The sequence below is a fragment of the Astyanax mexicanus genome, chromosome 16 (genome assembly GCF_023375975.1).
Source record: "Astyanax mexicanus isolate ESR-SI-001 chromosome 16, AstMex3_surface, whole genome shotgun sequence".
Classification (NCBI taxonomy): Eukaryota; Metazoa; Chordata; class Actinopteri; order Characiformes; family Acestrorhamphidae; genus Astyanax; species Astyanax mexicanus.
In genome coordinates, this window is record NC_064423.1 from 13,369,312 (window position 1) to 13,395,559 (window position 26,248).

Here is a 26,248-nt window from a genome sequence, read left to right on the forward strand (position 1 = left end):
TTCTTCAGGTCCCCTCACTAACAGAACCCATGGACAAAACTTAGATAATGAGAAGTTTTAAATTTGTATTAATTAGCTGTCTAGTCCTGTTCTGTAAAATGTGGTGCATATAAGTAAACTGAGTATATTGTATAAAGTTACTTATTCTGTATGTTTATTATTACTGTGGGTGTAAACTATATCAAAAGTCCACGGCTGCACCGGACATTCTAACACAAAGTAAACAAACATGGCCGCACGCTTGTCATCATGGAAGAACAAAGTGGATAAGGGGACTCAATAATGCATTTTATTAAACCGTGTGGTCATGCATAACTAATACGGTCAAACAATATAAGCTTGGTCAAGCTGATCATGCTGATAGACCACCTAGTCCAACAAACTCCAGCAACAAACTGAATATGTATGCAAAGTGTTTTAGGAGCTGGTTAATTAGCTAATGCAGCAATATAGAGCATGTTTCCATTTAGATGACTAGTTTAGACCATTTGTAATAATAGCTTCTTCAATTGGAAAATCTTCACCTTGTAGCCATTCTATTGTTTTCCAACTAAAAGAAGAATGTGTGTCCACAAACATCTGGACATACAGTAGACTTTTAGCTTTTTTTCCACTTGAGTCATTCTCAGGTACTACCCCACCCAACATGTAATGCTTTGACAGCAGTATCACTTTCAGGGAAGGTGTATGGTTTAACTGTAGTCACCTGACAGCTGCAGTAAGGCCATGGCTCCCAGCAGAAAGGGCACCACATGATCTGATGTAACACAGAACTTTTGCTTATCTGCACTGTTAATTAAGAGTAGTTGATGGGTGTCTGTTTGGCACTGTGTGTTTAAATGTTGGTGGATACCACTTTTAATGAATACTTTACTCAATGTTTACAGCAAAAGAAAACAGAGAATGAAACAGTTTATTACAGTAAACACGATTAACACCAGTTGTCAGTTGTTGACTGGATTATTTACGAACTAGAAATACATGAACATTGTTTTATAACTAAATAAAATCAGTCTATGTGCAGAGCAAAGCAAAATTCTATAAAACATTAGGATAAATCCAAATAAACATCAGGAAGTCAGCAGGTTGTAAGCTGTACCTATAATGAACTCTATATAATATGACACTAAACCCAAATAAACCTACATTAAATGGTCATTGATAGTGTCTACCTGTAAAACTATATACCATTGGGATAAACCCATATAAACATAAAGTAAATGGTCATAGCAGTCTTCTGCTATGCAGCCTCATAAACAACAGAGGGTGCTGCACTCCAGCACATCAACTAAATGAACCAACTGTATGCTTATTGTCTAACATTCATCCCGAGCCTTGGTATGACAAAAGATAAGATAGATTGCTTAATCATATACTTAACCGGCTAAATGTTATAGGACAAAATTATGCATTTTTTAAAGTAAACAGGCCATTTTTTGGGAACAAGCAGTAATTAACAATTAACATTTTTCAAAACCTGAGCAATTAAGTACAATTGAAAGAAATCTTTAGTACCCTGTTGGGCCACCTCTAGTCTGTATACAAAGTGAGATACGGTTGATTATTGAGGCATACAGGTCCCTTTGGCATCCTGTGGCACATTTGACCCCAGATGTTGCAGCTGGGCCCGTAGATCCTGCACACTCATAGGTTCCCAAAGCTGACATCCCAGCTGGACCCATAAATGCGAGATTTGCAATACATCTTATGATTGGGCAAGCCAAGGAAGTGTTGCAATCCTTTTTACTTGTTGTCACTCACCACAAGGCCTTCACACTCACATCTCTTAAAAAGATACGGTTCCAGTCCTGCAAATAAACATGATGCTGGCTAGCTGATGGATGGCCTAGATGGCAGACAATTTGTAAAACTAATCGTCCTGCATTCTGATCTTAGTCCAAAGATGTGCCCCCTGTCAAAGTCTGTAAGTAAGAGGAAAATATAAAGCTCTGTTTTTTTAGAAATCAGAAATCAATATGTTGGGGGAACAACCCTGGTTTTTAATCACAGTTTTCAAGCATCTTGTTATGTTCTCCTCCACCAGTGTTACATACTGCTTTTGGATAACTTTATGCCACTTAATGCAAAAATTCAAGCAGTTGTATTCAATTTGGTAAAATTAAAGAAACTCAATTTTTAAGTGGTTACTCAAAAGTAGATCGGGAGAGCTTTTTCACTGTTTAGTGGGAGGAGCACTTTTACTCCCTCTTGTAGCAAGACTTGCATATCTGTTATCATATATACTAAGATATAACTGCATGTTGAGTTTTGCAGCAAATTATTTTTTGTCAATGAGTGTAAATGCTTGTCCAGTAGACCAGTACTGTATACAGAATAAATACAGAATAATAATCTAATAAATAAGCAAATAATTAGTGTATGAGCATTTCACTGCCAATGCAAACTTACTACCAACTTCTTTCAAGAAAATAGCGTTAGCATACTTATTTCAGTTAGTACCCAGGGGCAAATGGAGGTGGGTTGAGGTATTCTATTGGTAAAGCTCCAGACGTTTCCATAGAAGGTTCATCCTTGTCTTTAGGGTCACTGTTGTTTACACCAAGCTCTTGTGGGTTGGGCTCTGTGAAGGCAGGCTCCTTTCCAATTTGATGTGCATTGATTTCAATGTATGTGTGCTCCTCTAAATGGTTCTTCTTCTTCTGGAAGATCTTCTTGTACTGTGCCAGGTTTATTCGGGCAGACTTTGCCTCCGCTTGGCTCTTCTGGCTGTTGTCTTTGTCTTCAGGCTGAGGTGAAGGTAATGGTCTTTCTATGTATGCCGCTGGTAAGCCTTTCTTTTTCTCTGCTGCAGAAGTGTGTGAAGCACTGTGTGGTGAGGTGCTTCTTGGGGGTCTTTGGGGTGGTGGTAGTGGTGGTGTGTCCAGATGCTTGGTCCTTGGAACAGGCCTCGGAGGAGGGACCTGAAACATACAGAAGAAGTGCTACATCAAAAATCCACTTCAAAACACACATACCTGGTAAAAGTTAAAGTTCCATCATTATTTACAGCTCTGGACAAAATAAGAAACCACTTTAAAATGATGAGTTTCTTTGATTTTACCAAATTAAAATCAATATATAATCAAGAGGATGACGGATGATCATAAGTCATCAAACTAAGCTTACCTGCTTGAATCTTTGCACTAGGAGTGGCATAAAGTTATTCAAAAGCAGTGTGTAGGACTGATGGAGGAGAACATGACAAGATGCTTAAAAACTGTGATTAAGAACCAGGGTTATTCCACCAAATATTGATTTAACTGGACTTTTTATTTAGAATTTCAGAGAAATGTTGTCTGTAGTTTATAGAATAAAACAACAATGTTTATTTTAATCAAACATATACCTCAGAGAAACTGATTCAGAAACTGAAGTGTTCTCTTATTTTTTTCAGAGCTGTATTTATTATGTAAAATACATTATATGTCCAAAGGTATTCAGACACCTCCTCTAAGTAGTGAATAGCACACAATAGAGTGCTATGCTCTGAAGAACATTTGAATAAGCCTAAGGCCTAAGTCATTCTCTGGATTGCTGGTCCTTTATTAAACATCAGTACCTGACCTCATTAATGTTCTTCAATGTCTAAATGCAATTTAATCTTCCTTATTTTCATCATGTTCTAACATCTAATGTAAGGCTAAAGCCTTTCCAGAAAATCAGATGCTGTAACTGCAAATAAGCAAATTAGATCACACTCCCTATATAATAATACCCTTGATTCCAAACGAAATATAATAAAGCTAATAAAAAGCAGTACACTAAGATGACAAATATCATGATGATTTTATTTGTAACCAGACATGTATGAAGTACTAGAGACCCAGCCTTGTGTAATAGTGCTCAAGTGCAAAAAAAGTGACTTGAGTAGAAGTTGAAGTGTTCTTTAAAACCTGCAGTTTTTTTAGATGTTGTTCTGGGTTTTTTGGGACCTTTTGGATGAGTTCATGCTCTTTTGGAGTCATTTTGGTAAGCTGGTTACTTTTTGGTAGGTTTACGACTGTTTCACTCTGGTCCCCTGAAGTTCCAAAGCCTTGGAAATTACTTTGTAACCTTTTCCAAAACTTTGTTTTTACATACTTACAAGTACTTTTTTACACAGAGCTAGGTTGCTCAAGTTTACTTTTGTCTAATTATAAAGTTTGTTAACATAATAATAAAGTCTGAAAAATGTAAGTATGAAAAAAGCAAAAATAAAATACATTTGTTAGGGGAGCATTTTCTGCACTGTTGAACTATGAAGCTTACCATATCCTGTATATTAAGAGCAGCGAGCTCATTGTCCAGAGAGGGATAAAGTCTCGTAGGATGGCCTGGTGGGGAAACGGTTGTTCCACTGTTCTGCTGAAGAAATGGAGGGCATGCAGGCAGGGGAGGACGCGGGTCTTCAGTGATATTTGGCTCTGGTCTGGGGCTGCTTGCCCGAACATCAGTCCCAGGTGGACAGACCTGCCTTTTGGGGAACATCAGTTCGGCATAGTCTGTGCTATCTTTGGAGACCTGTGAATGAGTTGATACATGACAAAAATCAAAATAGGAAAACAAGGGCCAAAAATACTGCACACAATAGGTGCCAGTGAATTATGTAAAACAGAAAATTCCTTGCAAACCAATACAGATGACCCATAAGATTAAAACCATATGTGCAAAACTACAGAGTTCCCCAATGGTGGAACAAACTACCTTCCACTACCAGGTCAGGAGAATCTCTCGCTATCTTTCTTTAAAAAACTCCTGAAGACAGAGCTCTTCAAAAAGCACTTAGTCTCCTCTAACAAACACCTCTAACAAACTAACTACCTCTAACCTCATTTCCTGCTTACCCTCCTTTTTCTCCTCTATCCCACTATTTCCCCTTGGTCTCCTTTAGTCCCTGTAAAAAAAAGTTTTTTCGTTTTGGATAAAAGCCTCTGCTAAATGGAACGAGTCTTACATGTTGTATTATCCAATGTTTTTTTAGTATAGTTTACTTACACTTGAGTTTACTTAACATAAAGAAGCAGTGTAGACTACCTAATTATTTAATTTAGATGCAAGTGTGACCTTGTCTAGTATATTCAGAAATACACTTTCAAACAACTAAATAATTTCAAGTAAACTAAATTTTAGTTCATTATAACATTAACATATACACCCTATGCTCATCCAATGGCATACTTTTCATTTGCATTGTGGCTTTTAGCCAACATAAAGGTACTGTGAGCAACAGAAACTTTGTTAACTAGCTCTTACAACCTTTAAATAAGATTTACAGTACATGTATACCTAGGAGAGGGTAACCCAGGGGAAAGGACTACACACTGACAGTGAGTGTCATGGACAGAGGGAAACACAGTGTACGCCAATAAGTTGTGCGAGGAGCCAATGGGTATGGTGCGAGTTTTACTTATCAAGGTTGCACAGCTCAAACACAAGGCACACCATAAAGATCACCATATTTAAATAAAAAACAAATCAGTTAACAATATGAGACCTCATGAAATGATACATGTGGTCTCTATATCTTTCATTAACTTCTATGATAGGGGGACCAATCCTGTCTGAAGTGGGAGACTGAATACTGCTACTGAGCATACTTACACTCACAGTCTTTGTTACTACCATATTTTTCGCACTGTAAGGCACGCTTAAAATACTAAAATTTTCCCTAAAATCGTGAGTGTGAACAAATCCGGTGTGCCTTATGTATGACTTATTTGTTTTACCAGTCAGGTTTTAAAGAACAGTGAAGCCACTTCGCTGAAGTACAGCGTTATACAGGATTTTCAGTTTAGTTCTCCAGCATTATTAGCATTAGCCACTAACCATGCTAAGCGCTAGCTTTTTTGCCGTTCACAAGTTAGTATTACCGGCCTGTAGCCTGCTGCTAACCCTGGCTAGCACTGCTGTAGCAGTAATAGCATTAGCCGCAAACTGCACTAAGCACTAGCTATTTCGCCGTTCAGAGGTGAGAATTATCGGCCTGTAGCCTGCTGCTAATACCGGCTAGCACTTCTGGAGCAGCATTAGCATTACCTGCTAACCGTGCTAAAATAGAAAAAATACATTAATTGATATGGCGCCCTTATAATCCGGTGTGCCTTATAGTGCCAAAAAAACACGGTACTTAATTGTTTCAGTTATCTGCACTTAAAACAATAAGTAAAGTCATTTTTACCTTAATAGCGGGCAATTGTCAGAACGACCATCTTGCTACTTAAAGCTTACGCTATCCAGGTACACTATCCAAAAGTAGCTTCTGAGAGCCTTTTTATAGGGTAGAAAAACGCTTGTTTTTTTTTTTGTATAATAGTGAATATAACAGTGAATGTCTGTTAGCTGACTGACAGAAAACCTGACCTACCTGACCACAGGCAACAGTGAGCACCTCAACAAAGGGCAGAATGGGGGTCCTGCGGTGAAAGGCCACCAGGTCATGGAGAGAACGATGATGCATCTTCTCACCTACGATCACATACTGGTTACCTGGCAGCATGTCTATCATGAAGTGTCTGCAGCGGTCTTCAGCTCTGAATATGAACACACACACAGACACACATGCACACACATTGAGAGGGAAAAAGTTGCTCATGCATTCAGTCAGATAAATGGTTATCATATTACTGAAACATGAAGTACATCCCTGACTCACTTGTAAGATAAGGTGTATCCTATCCTGCTCTCACTGACTCGGATCAGGAAGTAGCCCGGTGGCTTGATCATTAGCATGTCCTCCGCCTCCCTGCAAAGCATTTAAATCAGATGGAAAAGGTGTTCCGAAGGCAAAGTAGTATAAAGATGAACTGATACGATAGTGATAGAGTGTTGATGTGAATCTACCAGCCACAACCGTATGACCAATGACCAACATTCCCAACCCTCATTCTTATTGAAATACTGGTTAATTGAACACAGTATCACAATACACTGCCATACTGTAATAAACAAGAGAAATCCAGTGTGATTGGACTTGAGGTTTAGTGAAACAGGACCAAAAGTGCAAACTTTTGTCAAAATACCCAACTCTGTTCATCCCTAGCATTTTATAATGAGAATTGATTGGTGGAATTCTGAGGAATCCGTGTATCATTAGTTCATTTGATATTCAATTGAGAATCAAAATCGGAAAATTAAAAAACCAATTCGTTTTTTCGTTTTTTCGTTTTTGAATATAATACCAAAAAACGAATAACGGCTTGTATTTTGTATTTTTATTTGGTTATCCAAACAAAAATTGGAAATTTAAAAAACGGACCAGGAGCCGAATTTGATTTTGATTTTGAACTTGACCCATTTGTGTGCCCCGGAAGTTACTGATTTGTTTATTCTTGGTGGGTTTCTGTTGCGCGGGAGTTCACTGCAGTGTTATCTACACAGTCTGTATTGCTGTAGGCTTTGGATGGAGTTGAGGATGGAGAGTTTTATCTTGTTCAGAGGAACTAAACGCGTTGCAGTGAAAGAAGACGATATGACAACAGAAAAAATCGGCAGGATCTTTCAGGTGTTTGTCTAACGTTCCGTAGCTAAATGTCATATTTAGTTAATACCTTCAAAAAGATCTTTAATTAGGCCAGAATGTGGTTCCAGTCCGGCCATGCTGCCTACAGCAATACAGACTGTGTAGATAACACTGCAGTGAACTCCCGCGCAACAGAAACCCACCAAGAATAAACAAATCAGTAACTTCCGGGGCACACAAATGGGTCAAGTTCAAAATCAAAATCAAATTCGGCTCCTGGTCCGTTTTTTAAATTTCCAATTTTTGTTTGGATAACCAAATAAAAATACAAAATACAAGCCGTTATTCGTTTTTTGGTATTATATTCAAAAACGAAAAAACGAAAAAACGAATTGGTTTTTTAATTTTCCGATTTTGATTCTCAATTGAATATCAAATGAACGAATGATACACGGATTCTGAGGGCTCTGGCATTTAATTCAAAGCACTGAGAATTTGGAGCACCTTTCATTTAACAGCTGTGCTGAACTTGTCAAGAGTTAATTACTTGAATTTCTTGTCCTCTTAAAGTGTTTGAGAGCATCAGTTATAAAGTTGTGAAGAGGTAGAGTTGGTATTCAGTGAATAGCTCTATTTCTAATGTTCTAATCCATATTAAGGCAAAAATTACTCAACTAAGTAAAGAAAAAAAAGACTTTTAGAAATAAAGGTCAGTCCATTCGAAAAAAAAAATTCAAGAAGTTTGAAAGTATCCTCAAGTGCAGATACAAAGACCATCAAAACCGTTATGATGAAACTGGCTCTCATCAGAACCTCCCCAATAAAAGAAGACCAGATGTAATCTTTGTCGCACAACATAAGCTCATCATCAACAACAGTTAAACATCACTCAAGATAGGAGCACCTAAATGCTTCACAGAGTATTTTGGTTTGTTTAACAATTTTAATTTACTACATGATTCTTTATGTGTTAAAATAAATAAACTAAATGAGAAGGTGTGTCCAAACTTCAACTGGTACTGTACGTCAAGCACTTGACAGATCTAGATCACTAATGTAATTAATTAATCTCTCAATGGTTTAAAAGTTATTTGATATAAGTGTACAGTGTTGAGGCAGATTACACAGAAAAATTCAAAGTTTTCCTTTCAGCCACAGGGAAAGTCCAGTTGTTTTGACTGGCACATCCGTAAAATATTCAAATAATGAACACTATAGGGTACTACTGTTCTTCTGAAAACAAACCTCCCACCGAGGAGTAAACGTGAAAATCATCTGCCTGCCAGAAACAGCCGTGTATGTAAAATCATGTAGAGCAGATGTGATCTGTATCTCTGTGTCTGACGTGAGCCGCATTTCTGAGTCTTACTTCCTGGAAATGATGCCATGGAACCACTCTGGAACGATCCCGTTCTGCACCACACAGGTCCTCTGATACTCCGCGAACCAGGCCAGGACAGCCTCTCGGCCGGCCTGCGACACCGCTACAGCCATCCCGCACACTGATAGCCCGTACCCTGATGATAGAAGGACAGAAAGTACGTTTAATTCTGAGTCTGAGTCACAAATTCCAGGTTTAGGCTGTGGACTGATGACCTGCAGTAATGAGCAGAAGCAGGAGGAGGAACAGGAAGTTTCAGTTTATTCAGTTTGTTCATTATGTCCCAGCATAAACAGCATGTGCTCAGGCTACAGGCCCAGTACATGACCTCATGTATTGTTTATAAATGACACAAAAGAGGATCCATTTGGAGAGAAGGGGAAGTTATACTGGTTCTTTTGGTTCATTTGAATACATTTGTATATTTGCATCAATAGTCTCACATACACTGTTCAATGTTTTTTTTCTACACTCATTATCCATTAATTCAGCTCCACTGAGCATAGGGCATTTTGTAATTCTATAATTATATTAGTTTCTCTACATACTTTATTAACCTCATTTCACTCTGTCCTTTACTGGTCAGGACCTTCACAGAGCAGCTATTATTTGTGTGTGGGGGGGTCATTTTCAACACTGCAGTGACTGCACTGGCTTGAAGGTGTGTGTTAGTAGTGTGTTGTGCTGGTACGGGTGGATCTGGCACAGCAGTGCTGCTGGAGTTTTAAACACCTCAGTGTTTGTCTCTACTGGACTGAGAATAGACCACCAACAGTGTCAATTTTTGTTTGATTATTTTTGCAAACTTCAATATTACAAACAAGCCAACATCCCTTAAAAATGTTACAAAATAAATAAAAGAAAAACCTTTTCTGTACCATGGCTGATTTATTAATAGTAAGCTACAGAAAGTATATAAAGTGTTGAGAGCTTAAATTACATAAAGGAAATGTGGCCAAAAAGCATACGGTAAAATAAATGATTTTAATAAACTCTACCAAATACCATCTAGTATTTCTCCTTTTTTAGAGTATGTAAGAATCAATCAATGAATCAATCAAATCATCACTGGGAAATCAAAACTGTATATCAAAGTAAATGGACCTCATTAAAAGTGCACAAAAAAACGATCTAAGGTCACCACTCATTTGCTGTCTAGTAGAATTCAGTAAACCTTAACTGATCCTGGAACAGCACTTTTCATCACCACTGTAAAGAGATCTGGTTAAAGAGGAGTTCAGACAGTATCTTTACAATGAAACATTAAACACCATTGAACTCAATTTGAAGAGCTCTGCTTGTGTCCAATGCTGAAATGCAGCAGAACAGATCAGTGGATATCCCATATGTCATATTTTTAAAAATTCCACAACATAATAATGCTGTAAAATACTGTAAAATGTAAAGCAAATTACGTATAATTTTATTTGCCAGTAAAGTACAGTAAACTTATGATTTATGACTGTAAATATATACCATAATCATAATAACTATAATTTTAAAAGGACTACCAACAAATCCCAGTAGTGACTGTAAAATATTCAACATGATGCATACCCATACATATACAGCTCTGGGAAAAAAAGAGACTACTCAAAAATGATACGTATCTTTGATTTTACCAAATTGAAAACCTCTGAAATATAATCAGAGGAACATAGATGATTACAATCCAATCAATTGAACTTCAAGCTGAACTGCTTGAATTTTTGCACCACTTGTGGCATTTTTGCATACTCCTAAGGCAGTGTGTAAGACTGGTGGAGGAGAACATTTTAAGAAAACAGTGATTAAAAATCAGGGTTACTCCACCAAATATTGATTTCTGAACTCTTAAAACTTTATGAAAATAAACTTTTTTTTTGTTGCATTATTTAAAAGTTTGAAATCTCTGCTTATGTTTTGTTATTTCAGCCATCTGCCTTTTTTTCTGCAAATAAATGCTGAATTAACAATGTGTTTATAGCTAAGTGTACAGTACATGTTTAATTAGAGTATTATCTTTCTTAGATACTAAGATCATTTTATTCTAAAATAATTGCTCTGAAATAAAACTGCTGTAAATGTACTGACTGACTTAAACTACATACATAATGTGCAGATTCTGTAAATTAATCAAAATATATAGTTGTTTAACATGTAAAAGTCGGTTTCTTTTCTCTTTTTAAAGGTAAAAGATGGATTAAAGCTGTAAAACACAGCAATATGCAGTGAATTCTGAATACAGGAAGCTATTGAAATGTTTAATGTAAAAATTACTGTAGTTGTTTACAGTGAAGGCAGCTCAGCTCTCAGTGCTGAATTCTGTTTAAAACCGTTTCTACACACACACACACACCATACATTTAAAGCCATTGCTTAAAATTCCTTCACACAGACTCACCTGCGCTGCTGGGGTTGAGTGTCTAGGCCATGCTGAGTTGCTGAGTGTGAGCTGAGGCCGGGCGGCTGAAAGGAGCAGCAGTGTGTGTGTGTGTGTGTGTGTGGAGCTGCAGGGTCTGACTGACCTGTGTAAAAAGTTGGGAGTGGCACTGCTTCCGTAATGCAGCACCACGTGAGCTTATTATCAACAATACATCTTTTCCTGCAGTGACGTGAGGTGTTATATGAGTTAATACACAGCTAGTACAGGTGTATACACGCTCATAACAAGGTATATCTGTCTTTCAAAAGCCTAAAAAACGTGACCTTTCCAAAATACCTCCAAAAAAAAACTCTTCTAAATACTGTTACCTCTTCTAAATACATGTGTGAAAAGTATTCCCTAGTATTTAGACAGAAGTATAGATACTTCGGTTTTATACTCAAGTAAAAGTACTTGTTTCAAAACTATTTACAGTATAAAAGTAAAAGCAATGTAAGTGTGGGTTCTGTATTATATGTTCAGTGTTTTGTGCTACACAAATAAATTTGATTTGATTATTTTCTTTGTGTGTAGAACAACACAAAAAAAACATTTTTTCACCAAAAAAAAAAATTCACATACCTTCAGGCAAAACTCTTTGAGCTTTTTGGTAAAGCACGTAATTCTACTGTTTACCGAAATGGGAATGAGGCCTACAAAGAAAAGAACACAGACACAGTAGCTACTGTCAAATATGGAGGACATTCAAATATGTTTTGGGGTTGTTTTGCCACCTCTGGCACTGGGTACCTTAACTGTGTGCAAGGCATCATTAAATCTAAAGACTACCCAAGGATTTTGGGTCGCAATGTAGGACCCAATATCAGAAAGCTACAGGAAGGATTTGCGTCCTAGGTCATTTAGGTCTTCCAGCAGGACAATGACCCTAAATATACTTCTAAGAGATGGATAGAAGAGATGGATGGAAACAAAGAGCTGGAGAGTTCTGAAGTGGCCAGCAATGAGTCCAGATCTGAATCCCATTCAATACCTGTGGAGAGCTCCTAAAATTGCTGTGGGGAGAAGGCACTCTTTAAATATTAAGAGATCTTTTTCCAAAGGATGTGCAACCAAATATTACATTGAGGGTGACAATAATTTTTTCCAGCCCATTTTTGGAGTTCCGCATGAAATTATAGTCATTTTGGCTTTTTTTTTAACCTGTTTAGTTGGGTTATTCCAATACACAAAATGGAAATAAACATGTGTATCACAAATCGTGTAACTGTGATAATTGTCTGGGAGACATACTTCATTTTCTTCTATCTGTAATGTTTACTTAATCATGGATGTTGATCGATTAAAACAATTAGCCCATTAATTTCACAACGTGTTGTAATTCGTTGCATTTTCCTTCTTACCACTAAAACTTTTAATAATGCATATGGAAAATAAAATAATAAATGTAAGGTAGCCACACAGGGATTTCCTTTACAAGCAAACGTGTTGGTTTAATAGTATTTTTTTTGTTGGGTATGAAAAAGTCTTCAGGAAAATGAACAAGGAAAGAATGATAGTTATAGATCAAGTTATAGATCAGGTATGTAATTACAGGTGTGGTCTGAATAGACAATGGGTCTTGCCACAAGAGGGTATAATAGTGTTTCCCCCGCTGCCCTATAAAAGGCTCTTGGAGTCTTGAAGACTACTTTTGGGTAGTAAACCTATTAGTAAGAGCTTGTTTACTTTTGCCTCTAAGCCCATTTTGCCCAGTTGACAAGACTTTGAGAGGGAAGCAGGACAGTCAACAATCTAGTCTGTCTATAAGACAGGCACAATACCTTTTGTTTGCAGGGAGATCACAAAAGAGAAATATGGATCATTAGTCACTGGAACATCATTATCTTTAGCAAATCCAGGTTGTTTGGGGTCCGATGGCGTTCCTGTTCCAGTTAAGTATGAAGCCTAGTGGTCAGGGTTTCAATTCTGCCTTTGCTGTGCAGCAACACACTCACTGTTCCAGCTGCTGCTGTGATTATTTGGAAAGTCATCACATACAACAGTCATTCACCACTAGTAGTCATACAAAGGACACCAAAAGCACAGCTTTATATAGTTTAATACGTTGTACTTTCTTTGGACAATCTCTAATGTCATTCAGGTTCTAATATAGACACATGTATATACTGTGTAGATACAGGCCTATTGCAACAAGTCAAGCAAAACAATCAATTTGCTAGGGCCTGGAGCTGACCTGGAACCACCAGACAATGATGGGGTATGAATTGAATGCAATCGAAAACTGTGAGTGCCCCTTTTATATACTGTGATTGTCAACGCAGAAAAGAATTTCTCTTCCACTAATTGCAGAAAGTAGCCAGTCAGCCAGGTTTGTGATTCCTGCAGCTGGTAAATTATGAACTATGAAACTGGAGCAATTATGAAGCAGAGTTTTTCCATAAATTTTCTCAGTGCCCAAATGCCTTGAAACGGCCCTGTGTGTACAGCACAACACTACACAAACACAACCAAATAAAGCAGGCCTGGGCAAATGTTTTTGTACAAATTTATTACTTGGAAAGTGAAGAAGAGACTTGTTTAAGAAAGGCACAGAGCAATGCAGAGCATTATTACAATTTGGTCCGTATTACATGTGGAGTATTGGATGGCATCATGCACTGACTTCCAGTCTCTCTAGAGCTTTGCACCCATAGAGGTGTTTGATTTACACATGATATGTTTGGCAGTTTTATTTGGCATATTAAAAGTTTACTACTTTTGGTCCCTCAGTCTTGTTTTTTGCTGTAGGTTTAAAAATGGAATTAATAAAAAAAAGCCCCCCCAAATTATAATAATAAAAAGTACAATAAAATTCTTCAAATGCAACCTTCATTCAACAAAAAAAAATCCATTGATTGACCAGCAGATGGCAGACTATCTGACCACACCGTTCACTCAGCGAGTGTGAAAAATAAACTGCATGCAGGAAATTTGGATGTTTCACATATAATGTAAACACATCTTTAAAAAAAAAAGCCTTTTGGTAAAAATAAAGGGCACTTGGTGAGCACCTCAGCAGCCAACCATCACCGATCATCAAACACTGGGGGAGTTACAGAAGAGGGTAAAGTGACAAATGAAATATTATGGACACATTAAATTAATCCTCTGTGAGGAAACAGGTTTGAATAGCGGGAGATATGGAATTACGCTGGATGTTCATGGAATGTTGTAAGATGAAACTTCGCCCATCCCCCCTTCATATGCTGTTCAGCTCTTGGAGCGTCTGGTCCAGGACTTGGTGCATTCCGAGGTTTTCTTCTTTGGCGCTTGCTAATTTTTCTGCAAACAGAAAGACAGACGCAGTTAGAAGCTGCAGTAGCTGGATTGGTTCAGGTTTGGGACAGGTTTAGTGAGTGCGCTTATTAAATGAACACAGTAACTCATGTAGTTCCGCTCTCTCTGTGGTTATTAGTCGTTTTTCCATTCAAAACAACCACACAGCTCCATTTGCATGCATTCATAGCTGCACTGCTAATCCATATGGAAATGTTCACTGCACAAGAAACGGGTGGTGGGGAACACACTGCAGACACAGCATGCAGAGAGAAGGCTGTGAACTAAAAGAGAGCTTAAGGAGGTGGGGGCAAACATGCTGGAAAATCAGATGTAAATGTGATCTCACCTTTGTTGACTTTCAAAAGGCAAACACTGCACTTGATCCAAATGTTAACTATTAGCTAAGCTAATCCAGTACAGTGTGATACACTTAAAGTGTGTGTGTGCAGCTAACCGGTTATAATCTGACTGTAATTAAGAGTGTCATACACGTCTAAATCCATATAAATATATTTATTTATAAAGGCGTAGGAGATTATGCAAACATTTTAAAGCCATGTATGTAGACAATGTGCATCTCCACATGTAAAAACTCCATATAACAGTAGAAAAAAAACAATCAGTAATTGAGTTTACCTATAAAACTCTATGTGGCAGTTCCTCTAGTAAGGCATCAATGCCTTTAGTAGAGATTTTCCACTAAAATTAGAATATAGTCGAATATAGAATATAGACTAATCCCCATCCAAGAAAAGGAACCTATAACTTTAGAATCAACCCAAAATAACACAGAATCTACCTGTAATTAAATTTACATATGAAGACAAAGCATAAATCACCATACAGTCTGTTAATGTCAGAGGAACAGTACTGTATATAGTCTAAAATCGAAATGCTATATCAACCCATCCTTAGACACTTCTGAACAACCTGAAGAGAAATAATTAAGAGTAAGAGATGGAAATGGAAACAGAGAGCTTTTATTGAAACTAAGTTTTCCATTGCATAATAGGAAAGCAGAGACAGAGAGAGCCAGCAGAGCAGAGAGACAGCAGGGCATGAGAGGAGACAGGGCAGCAGCTACAGGGAGGTCATATCGTTGAGGGCATGGTCCAGCTCCTCCGAGATGGCCTTATATTTCAGCTTCTGAGCGTACAACTCATCTGTAGATCAGCAGGAAAAAGCAGGCAGAACAGGTGAGAACCAGAAGCAACAGGATGCAGCAAAGAGAGGGAGAGAAGACGAGATTAACAGAGACTAAAGAACATTAATATTCCTATTAAAACCACTAAGAACAGTACGGGAACTTGGGTTATAGTCATGATTAGATTGGTATAACACCCCCTCGTAGGGCTGTGGAGCTGTGGATTCTACCACATTGGCCTTAAAGGGGCACTAAACCACCTGATTTGTGCTTACTCCAAGACTAAAGGGGTATTTTGGGAGGGGCAGTGGGTGATGTATGGGTTTAGAGATGGAATAGGAGGGAGAGCTGATTGGCTGAGCTGCAGCAGCAGCAGTGTGCCTCTGATAGCAGTTAGATGCAGATGGTTGGACATGAGCAGGGGAGCAGTATTATTGATTGATTATTGAATGATCAACATATTATGATGAATCTGTGTACCAAAGTAAACAAACACATCATATTTGCCTATAGCACAGCTGAACCTGTGAGGAAGCTGCAGAGGCGGATATTACAGCAATAAAAGCGTTTTTTAAAGGTTAGGAAAAATAAAAGATTTATACTAATTTCAAGCAGGACTGTTATGCTTTACAATGTCCAAGGAACACATTTTAGCTATTAATGAAAAAAAAGGTGGTTTAGAGTTTAGTGGCAAGTTGCTCATGTTTCCCCCCACCGTTATGTGTTGTGGGTGTGTACGAGGCTCCTTCATTGCCTTGTCTGAGCATGTACTGACATGGCCAGTTAGCATGCTGGCTAATATTTAAAACTAGGTAAATTAGCCAGCATAAAAATGATGTTTTAGGTAATATTTATGCAGAAATACAAAAAATCATAAGGGATTCTGAAACTTTCAAGCACCACTGGATGTGCAAAGATTATGTTATATTATATTAAACAGGGACATTAGAAACAGCTGTAATAAGTCATTTTTATGTTGAGAACCACACTGTTGAGAATACAACTTGCTGTAGGAACCAAAAGTTCAGAGAGCTGAAGTTGGAGACCACCCGCGTTTAGGATAGAAATATCAGTGCAATTTGGCGTTTTAACTCTATGTTGCTTGCTGCTCATCCGTGACTATAATTCATGTACTCCCATAAGAAATGACAGGATTAGCATGTCAACTGCTAGTGTGAAAACAGGGTAACACTATGTTGCTTCAACAAAAATATATAACTCTTTTTGGATTAAATATTTTTGTTATTTCCTAGATTAAAAAAAAAACTAACAAAAAAAAACTAACAAAAAAAACAAAACAATGAATGAGCAGGTGTCCCAATGCTTTTGTCCATACAATGTATGAGTTGTAATAGGTGCTGCCATCCTCTTAAAGAACATTGAGCAAATCACTTGGAAGCTTATAAAATTTCCATGTAACCAACAGCAAATATGCTCTCAGGTTGCTTTAGCTAAGCATATATACTTTTACACAGGCAGTGCAAAGTAAAGGTACAGGAAGCTTCTACTGACAGCAGACATTCCACATTACTCCTGAGGATGGAGTAAAGCATAGCCCGTCACAGCAGATTCCATACACTCAGCAAAATATATCTGGAGAATATATCGCTTTCATGAGAAATGGTCCCAGCTGGATGTAATCCAAACCTCCATATTCCCAAACTAGCTTAAATCAACATATATTGTATTTATATTCCTTCGGTTTGGTGTAGAGGCATAGCTGGACTGACCAGCTCTTGACCCGTGAAACCGTATCCATGCTGGATATTTGAAAATAATTCTTAACAGGAACATAACTTTTTTCAAGCATGCATGAAACAGACATCAGCCATAACATTAAAACCACCAACTAATATTGTGCAAGTCCCCCTTGTTCAGAGATATAAACATACTTTTTCTTACTTAAGTAGAAATTTTGGTTATCTATGCTTTACTGGAGTAATTTTTTTTTTTAGATTACTTTTTACTTCTACTTCTTACATTTTCACACATTAATAGGAACTTTCTACTCCTTACATTTAAACAATAGCCGGCTTTTCATAGTTTAATAAAAACCCTATCCAGATAAATCTCTTTATCAGGATAGAGTGAATCTGATTGTGGTTGGATGAGAAGTATAAACACATACCATTACCATCCAAATTTTCCACATTAATATTTTAATATAACATTATAGTCATTAGGGTTTTTTTTTTTAGAAAAATGTGGGCTTTTTTGGGGGGGGGGGAGAAGGGGTAGGAACTATAAGACCCTGTGGAGCAGCCTACGCTTTTGTCCTTAATGGCATTTTTCCCCCCTTCCATTACTTTTACTTTTGATACTTCAACTTCTACACAAGTATTTTTAACCCAAGTATCTAATACTAATACCTAAGTGATAAATGGGAATACTTTTACCCCTTTTGCCCTCGTTTCATCAAATACATCAACAAGTATGTTACTCCAAAAAACATTTAAAGTTTTCTGCTCTCAACACCATGATCTCAAGATCTTATATCATAAGTCCTGCTGACTAAGTTGCCAGGTTGGACCTCAATCCTCCGTTATGAGCTTTGGACACCTATGGTCTAAGGTTGCCTTTCCTTGGAGCACATTTGGTAGGTTCTACTGCATAGATCCCTGCTCTTAAAAGCAAGGAAAACCTGAGCCAACAAAACAACCCTTTAACAGCCAACTGTTAAATTAAAGTGGATGTGTTAAAGCACAAACCCACAAAAATTTGCAGACCAATCAGGCCACTTGGACACTTCTAGTCAGAGTGCCTAAGATTCTTACGCTTGCCTGTTTTTCCTGCATTAAATCCACCAGATCACCAAAGTCCTTCACTTCAGCTTTTAATGGTTTTAATATTATAGCTGATTTGTGTAAATCAAATACTCATTTTATATATATAAAAAAATAAAACTAAATGATTGACTAGCTTCATACCTTCCAAGTCATCGATGGATTTTTCCAGTTTGGCCACTGTTCTCTCTGCAAACTCAGCGCGGGTCTCAGCCTATCAGACACAATAAAGAGGGAAGGTTGAAAAGGTTCAGTAGGTTCTAGTGCTCATATCATCTTCCTTATTTATATGAACAAAAAACACATACCTCCTTCAGTTTATCACTAAGGACCTTGATCTCCTCTTCATATTTGTCTTCTTTTTCTGAGTACTGTAACCCAAAGACACATTATATTAGTTCAGAAATAATAAACAGAATTCCCTGGAAAAAAAACTCCAACTGCATTTTCTGTGATAAATGTTACCTTAGTTCAGTTTCTGAAACCAAACATTTGTGTATATTACCTAAAAATGTAATATCAGGCATTTTTGCTTTTTTACAGGCTTTTCTCAATAAATTAAACAATATTTTCCCTTTAATTATTTTATTATTAAAAAATCCCCTTAAACTGACAATAATAGACTGTGTGTCTATTGGTGTATACCAGTGGACTGTTGGTATTTTAACAGTTTTATGCTGACTATTTCAAATATTAAATATATTTTCTTTGTTAAACGATATATAAACGATTTTATATATATACAATTTATCTGACCAATTATCCCACACATTAAGCTGCTACTCAGCAGTATATCCCCCTATCAGTGGTGATTCAGCAACACAAGACAATGCCTCCTCTGAAACATGTGAAGTCAGCTACAGCTCACAGACTAATTGTGCTGATCGACATCACCCTAGGAGTGATGTGGTAGAGAGCGCCATCTACCCACCCAGAGAGAGCAAGGCCTGACTGGGATTTGAAATAACAGTATTTTAGCCAGTCATGACATACCAGACCAATGCTTCAATAACCTTGACTCCATACACACAGTGTGGATTGCAGTAGGTCAAGAAAAAAGTCTATATTTCTCAATCTATGTTTAATTAAAATATTGTTTGGTATACTTGCTTTTTTATGCTATTCTACCATTTTATCATTATCTCAGAAGCATTTTAATGATCTTGAAATGACAATAATATTTTTTATTGCAATAATTTCTGTCCACAAAAAAAATTGTGTTGTTACAGGCCTATATATAACTATCAAATATATCAAAACTAAACTACAAGATGCAAAAATGCAAGAAATTAAAGAACAAATAACACAGCTCTCTGTCAGAGAGAGATACAGTATTTGAGTATAAACAGGGTTGTGTTCTCTTACTTTCTCTGCCTGAGCTTCTAAGGATTTGAGGTTGTTGGTTACGTTTTTCAGCTCCTCCTCCAGATCACTGGCCTTGCTGTGAGCAAACAAGTAAAAAAGTTAACACATTTATTAACATCACTCATATAGACAAATTTTTACCAAGTATTTGGTCTGTCCCAGTTAAGTGCTGGTTTATTACTTTTAAAAGTATGACTTGTTTGGTAAATATTAATAAACTAATACGTAATATGCAGTTTTACAGTAGGTCACTTCTGTGTGACTAACATGCTTAATATTGATCTGATATGAATTAATATTGAATATATTGAATATATAAGCTAACATTAGTAATGTTCAATACATGCAGCTACACTAGCATTTTTTTCTCTCTATTAAAGCTCCCAGTTAAAGTCAGTAGCTCATCACATTAATATATTCTAGATTAAAATGCTTAATAACTTCACTATATTATAATATAGATATTATAATACAGTAGAAAGGGTCTAGTCTAAATCTAAATCTACACTATTATTACAGTTTCCCTCCCATCAACAAGGAAAATACTCACATTTAAAAATTGTTGTTTTCAATTGTCAATGTAATATTTTTTGGTTTGTTTATAAGTCAAGATTTAATTTAAATAAAATCATTTATATTTAGTATTTGTTTATTTTGTGCTTAAAATTGATTTTTTTATATCATTGTTTCTATTAAAAAATAAACTTAAGGTACATCTTGAATGTGTTCTTTTTTTACTGCATTGCAAAAGTATCAGATCAGGACTCGGTATCAGCAGATACTCAATCAAATGACTCGGGGGCAAAAAAATGTGATTGGGGCATCCCTAGCCTCCACAATCCCGTGACCTAAACCTGATCAACTAAGATGGTGTTTTGAGGTGATCTGAGTTGAGCTGGAGCTTCACAGTGTGAAGGAAAAGCTGCAACTATTGTTCAGCACCGCCAGGAACTCCTTCAAGATGCTGAGAAAACTATTCCAGGTGACTTTACCTCATGAAGACACTGAGATTAAATACCAAGAGTTTGCAGATCTGTCCTTAAAGCTAAATGTGCTACTTAGAAGAGTCTAAAGTATAAAACATGTTCTGGTTTCTAAAATAATTCTGCATGTGTTTCTTTATAGCTTTAATGTATTCACTATTAAATGTACGATGTAAAAAAATGTAAAAAGAAAGAAAACACACTGAATAAGATGATGTGTATAAACTTACTGTATAAAAAAGTATATGTATCATCACAGTGTAAAGGATTTTATTTTAAGTAATTTTGGAGCACTTCTTATCATAACAAAAGATCATAACAAAAGTTGAATACATAATTTCCTCTTTCCTTATTTTGTAAAACTGCATTTTGTTAGATAAAAGGCTTTTGTATGCTATATATTCATATACAGCTCTGGAAAAATGAAGAGACCACTTCAGTTTCTGAATCAGTTTCTCTGATTTTGCTATTTATAGGTATATGTTTGAGTAAAATGAATATCGTGGTTTCATTCTATAAACTACAGACAACATTTCTCCCAAATTCCAAATAAAAATATTGTCATTTAAAATTAGAAATTGCTAAAATAACAAAAAAGATGCAGAGCTTTCAGACCTTAAAACAGGTTCCTATTCATAAAGTTTCTAGAGTTCAGAAATCAATATTTAGTGGAATAACCCTGGTTTTCATTCACAGTTTTCATGCATCTTGACATGTTCTCCTCCACCAGTCTTACACACTGCTTTTGTATAACAATAATTCAAGCAGTTCAGCTTGGTTTGATGACTTGTGATCATCCATCTTCCTCTTGATTATATTCCAAAGGCTTTCAATTTGGAAAAATCAAAGAAACTCATCATTTTTTAGTGGTCTCTTATTTTTTTCCAGAGCTGTATGTATTTATATAGATCTATTTTGAGTCAGATGAGTAAGGAATTGGACACTTGCCATTCGGACACCTCGGCTCTCTCCTCTGCTCGTTCCAGTTCACCCTCGAGAATCACAAGCTTACGGGCCACCTGCAGCAGCAACAACAGTCTTCAGAACCAAAGCTCCATCACAGAGCATTAAAGACAGTCTGTGCAGCTGGCTAACACTAGCTGCTACTGTGTGCTAATGCTAGTATTAACACATCCCAGCCTTCATGATGTCTGGATTTGGTAAAGACCATGTGTATGAAAAAAAGCAAGAAAGCAGTAAATCCAGACCTGTCATGTCTCTGAAGTTAATAGACATGTGAAACATACTTCCCTTCCTCTAGCCAATGCATGGCCAATGCATGGATGGATGGATGAAAGATTTATTAATTTATAAGAAATTTGCAGTTACAGGTTACAGCAAACAGGAGCTAATGTATTTACATATCTCCCAAGATGCTTATAAGATATAAAAATACAATAAATATCCAAAAAAACATCCATACACTGTATACACACGATTAGTTTAAACTCAAATAAATGGAATTAACTTTTTTATTTTATTTTTTTAAACGAAAGGTGGATTCCACTGCCATGTCTCTGCCTGTCCTGGGATTAGGTTACAGCATCATCTAAATGACCAAATAAGGAGTAAGTGAACTCACCTCCTCATATTTTCGGTCAGCCTCCTCTGCGATGTGCTTGGCCTCCTTTAGCTGCATCTCCTGGATCTCCATTTTCTCCTCATCCTTCATGGCACGGTTCTCGATCACCTTCATTCCTCTGGAGAACATACAATCACATCAAAGCTTTAGACCTTAGAAAGATGAGCTCAGGTCGGACACCAGACTTCAGCCAGTCAGATACTACATCTCACACCCTTACAAACTACAACACCCTGCACTTTATTTTACAGTACTTTACTTATTTATAGTCACCCTGCACCAACCAAGGCTTTTCTCACACTCCTTGTCACATATGTTTGGATCACTTACAGTACTAAAGTCAAAAGTTTGGATACGCCTTGTCAATGTTTTTATTATTTTTTCCCTACATTGTAAATAATTCCTAAAGTCATCTAGACTATAAAGGAACACATAAGCGGTCCTGATGAGAGCCAGTTTCATCATAATGTTTTTGATTGTCTTTTGGGATACTGAGGAAGTTTGAGATTTGTCAGATTGACAGAACTTCATTTCTTAAAAGTATTTTTTTCTTTACTTCTTTACTTTCTTTAGTTCTTGCCATTAGAACATTAGACTAGAACATTACTCAAATAGAGCTATTGACTGTATACCAACTCTACCTCTTCACAAGTTTAGCACAGCTGTTAATTGAAAGCTGACTGAGAAAATGCAGAGATGTGCAAAACTACTTGAAAGAATCTAAAAGATAAAACATATTCTGGTTTCTTTAACACCTTTTTGTTCACTAAAAAATCCATATATTTTTTCAACTAAATTGACCGGTGTGTATCCAACTGTCTATATGTAAATAGCAGTGTAAACATCTGTATATTCATGGTTTCTATATTACTATCTTTATTAGTGCAAAAATGCATAATGTAAATTGTGTTTTCTGCTATTGTGAGAAACCTAGCAAATATCACTGCTGTCCATTGCTGATTTCCATTTTTGTCAATCTTTAATTTACTACATAATTTGAATACAAAAAATGTCCCTTACACTGTCCCAAAATTTCTTGATGAAGGGACAAAAAGAAATACTTTAAAATGATCTGAAATAAACTCTTTACATTGACTTCCATTGAAAGTTTAGAAGGTTTTTTTTCTCCTGTAAAGTTGCTGTTTTGGAGATACTTGTCTTTCATTGGACAGCGACAATATGCCATTCATTCACCTGTAATGATGACACATAGTATTTTTCCCTGTAAAACTGTTCTCTGGGAAATCAACTTAAAATGACAAAAATAGACTGTTTATTAAAATGTTTCATGCAATTTTATGGGAATAAAATGAAAAATAAATTTCTTCCATTGAAAGAAGGTTTTTTTTTTCTCCTGCAAAGTTGCCGGTTTGGAGATACTTGTTTTTCATTGGACAGTGATGATATGCTTTTCATCCACCTGTAAACCTGTGTTGCTCTGATGACACATAGTATTTTTCCTGTAAATATGTTTTTATGGGACATAAATGAAAAATAAATTCTGTATAATTGGAATACATCTCTGTCATCCCTGCTGCAAGAAAGTTAACTTAAAAAAAAAAAAATCTGTCTGTCAGGAAACTACAATATACTAAGATTTTAAAAGTACTTTACACCAATAAAGACTGGTAGCAATATATTAGCAATCTATTTTTAACAGTGCTCACACTCAGTTCAGAATAGTGTGTACCTCTGCTCAGTTTTATCATCAGGTAGAGAAAGCTTAGCTACTTCAATAGACAATTCCCAGCCTGCGGGTTACTGTAGGTTAAAGTGGACTGTTTTCATGGGGTCCTACTTTTGAAATAATTTGTCAATTATGTAAGCTCATGTCAAAGATCTGGACAAGAACTGGCACAATAAAGATGTTCTACACGCTAATGGGATTACAGCGCTTGGCTGGGCCTTTAGCAAAAACCCACTTAGGATGACTCGAATTTGTGTACCTGTCACAGTACAACATTTATGGGCTTTATATATATAATTACACATCTTTCAGGCATCTAAAATCTAAGTTTATTATTGTGATATGAATCCTAACTCTTGGAAGTGTCTAGGTGACAGGTGTTCTTATTTTATATAATTAGTTGAAGTTAAGCAATGACAAAACATGAGAATACAGGACAAAATAGGAATTCTGAGTAACAATCTCCAGTTCTACCTGGAAACTAATAAATAATAAAAAGACCAAAAAATATTAATGGTGTAATGGTGTTTGCTTTAAAAATGTTCAGGGTTCAGTACTGAACCTTTGACCACATGTTTCTTTTTGGTTGATTTCAGTTTGAGCGAAAAGCATCAGTATAATAGAGTATAATTTTAGTATAACAGTATATAAAATATTCCTAGTATACACTACCGGTCTAAAGTGTTTTACTTGTCCACTAGCAGTGGTGTATTTCCCAGACAAGCTGCTTTATTTTCTTATCTTAGCAATGACTTCATTACTGTACTTCACCTCTAATTCTTCTCTTCACTGCTGAAACTGAGCTCAGCTAAAGGTGTTGCCATGTGGGTTGGCCAGACGTGACTCTTCATGTAACAGTTTTCTGCAGTTTTCAAAAGTCTCATGAACGCGTAGGAAACAGTACTCACTGCTTTTTGGCTTCATCTGTATTTTCTCTAAAGAAAATACCTTTAATACTTTTTAATAGTTACAATGTATTCTCTGTATCTGTGTCTTTTCTAGTTATTATGATGAAAGTGTGAATGTGCTGTGTGTAAGTGTGTAAATGCTACAATAGAGAGTGCAGTAATATGACCTATACCAGCACTGTTTTACTACAAAAACTTTGTAAATTAACATTTAAAAAAAATACACTTACAAAGCTCAGTTTATTTCCATTACTATTTACCAGCTGTAAGCTGTTAACCAGTGAATTGTTGCTACAAAAAAAAACTTTTTTATAAAAACAATATACAAGTTTTTAATATAATACTTTATTTTATTCAGTTTAATTCATTTGATTTTACTTAAAGGCCCTGGCAAATTGTGTACACTGAATTTTGTCTGGATTCTAAAGAGCTTAAATGGCAAAAATAAAGAGGAAAAAATGGGGTTGTTCTAAAATTTGTGACCGGAAGTGTATACACAGCACAAGCAATCACTTTTGACAAAACTAATCTGTTTATTCCACTAAACTGAATAAAAACCTACTGTGTTTGATTCATTCATATTAATATGAACAGCAAAACATCATCATGTGATCATTCTGTGGGAGCAGTGAGCAGAAGTAACGCTTCTACAGACCTCTCGCTCTCGTCTGCTGCTTTCTCTGCCTCCTCCAGTTTCTGCAGGGCAGTGGTCAGCCTCTCCTGGGCTCGGTCAAGCTCCTCCTCCACCAGCTGGATCCTGCGGTTTAGCGCTGCCACATCACCTTCAGCCTGATCACAGAGACACAGAGGGTCAGAGGTCAGGACAAAAAAACTGACAACAATAAAGTGACCTGAGAAAAAAGGTGAAAAAAAAAAACAACTATGTTGAGTAGAGAGCAATACACTGGACAGTGATGGACCATTTTAACCCCTAAGGATGCAGGATGCATAATGATTCATGATTCTAGAGCAGTGGATTTTTAAATAATGCCTTTTTAATGAAGTTAATATTTATATTAAAAAGTATTTCATTCAAAATAGCATCTTAAAGTAGGGATGCACTGATGTGGGGATTTTGGGCCAATGCCAATATCTGATATTACACATGAATATATTTATATATCAATATCTATCATTTTAAAAACAATTTTACATTACATTTCAGCTTTCAAGCTGTATGTAAACAATAAAATGAAAGTTGCCTCCAAAGAAATTATTTTTCAAATTATTTGGTTAGTGTGAGCCAATTGTAGTTGCGCAGCCAGCATCACAATAAATACATCAGTAAGCATAG

The 26,248-nt window shown here is 36.5% G+C and overlaps 2 protein-coding genes across 7 annotated transcripts in view; both read right to left on the reverse strand.

The window, feature by feature from the left end:
* Positions 1-832: 832 nt before the first annotated feature.
* hsh2d (hematopoietic SH2 domain containing) lies at positions 833-11,325 on the reverse strand. Its single transcript, XM_007252606.4, has 6 exons — positions 11,203-11,325; positions 8,808-8,955; positions 6,632-6,721; positions 6,344-6,509; positions 4,249-4,500; positions 833-2,921 (listed from the first exon to the last, which is right to left on the reverse strand). The coding sequence occupies exons 2-6, from the start codon at positions 8,930-8,932 to the stop codon at positions 2,454-2,456; spliced, it is 1,101 nt and encodes a 366-aa protein (XP_007252668.3). The 5' UTR covers positions 8,933-8,955; positions 11,203-11,325; the 3' UTR covers positions 833-2,453.
* Positions 11,326-13,715: 2,390 nt separating this feature from the next.
* The window catches only part of tpm4a (tropomyosin 4a), a 33,221-nt gene continuing 20,688 nt past the window's right edge, over positions 13,716-26,248 (reverse strand). For 2 of the 6 annotated variants that reach the window (XM_007252611.4, XM_007252614.4), the window contains 7 exons: positions 25,610-25,743; positions 22,360-22,477; positions 21,726-21,796; positions 19,795-19,870; positions 18,738-18,800; positions 18,574-18,643; positions 13,716-14,505 (listed from right to left, as the gene is read on the reverse strand). In XM_007252611.4, coding sequence (XP_007252673.1) covers positions 14,423-14,505; positions 18,574-18,643; positions 18,738-18,800; positions 19,795-19,870; positions 21,726-21,796; positions 22,360-22,477; positions 25,610-25,743 — 615 coding nt within the window. In that variant the 3' untranslated portion in view covers positions 13,716-14,422. Of the gene's footprint in view, positions 14,506-15,466; positions 15,666-18,573; positions 18,644-18,737; positions 18,801-19,557; positions 19,871-21,725; positions 21,797-22,359; positions 22,478-25,609; positions 25,744-26,248 lie in introns of those variants that run through there. The other 4 variants (XM_007252610.4, XM_007252613.4, XM_049465520.1 and 1 more) reach the window with 2 other exon arrangements.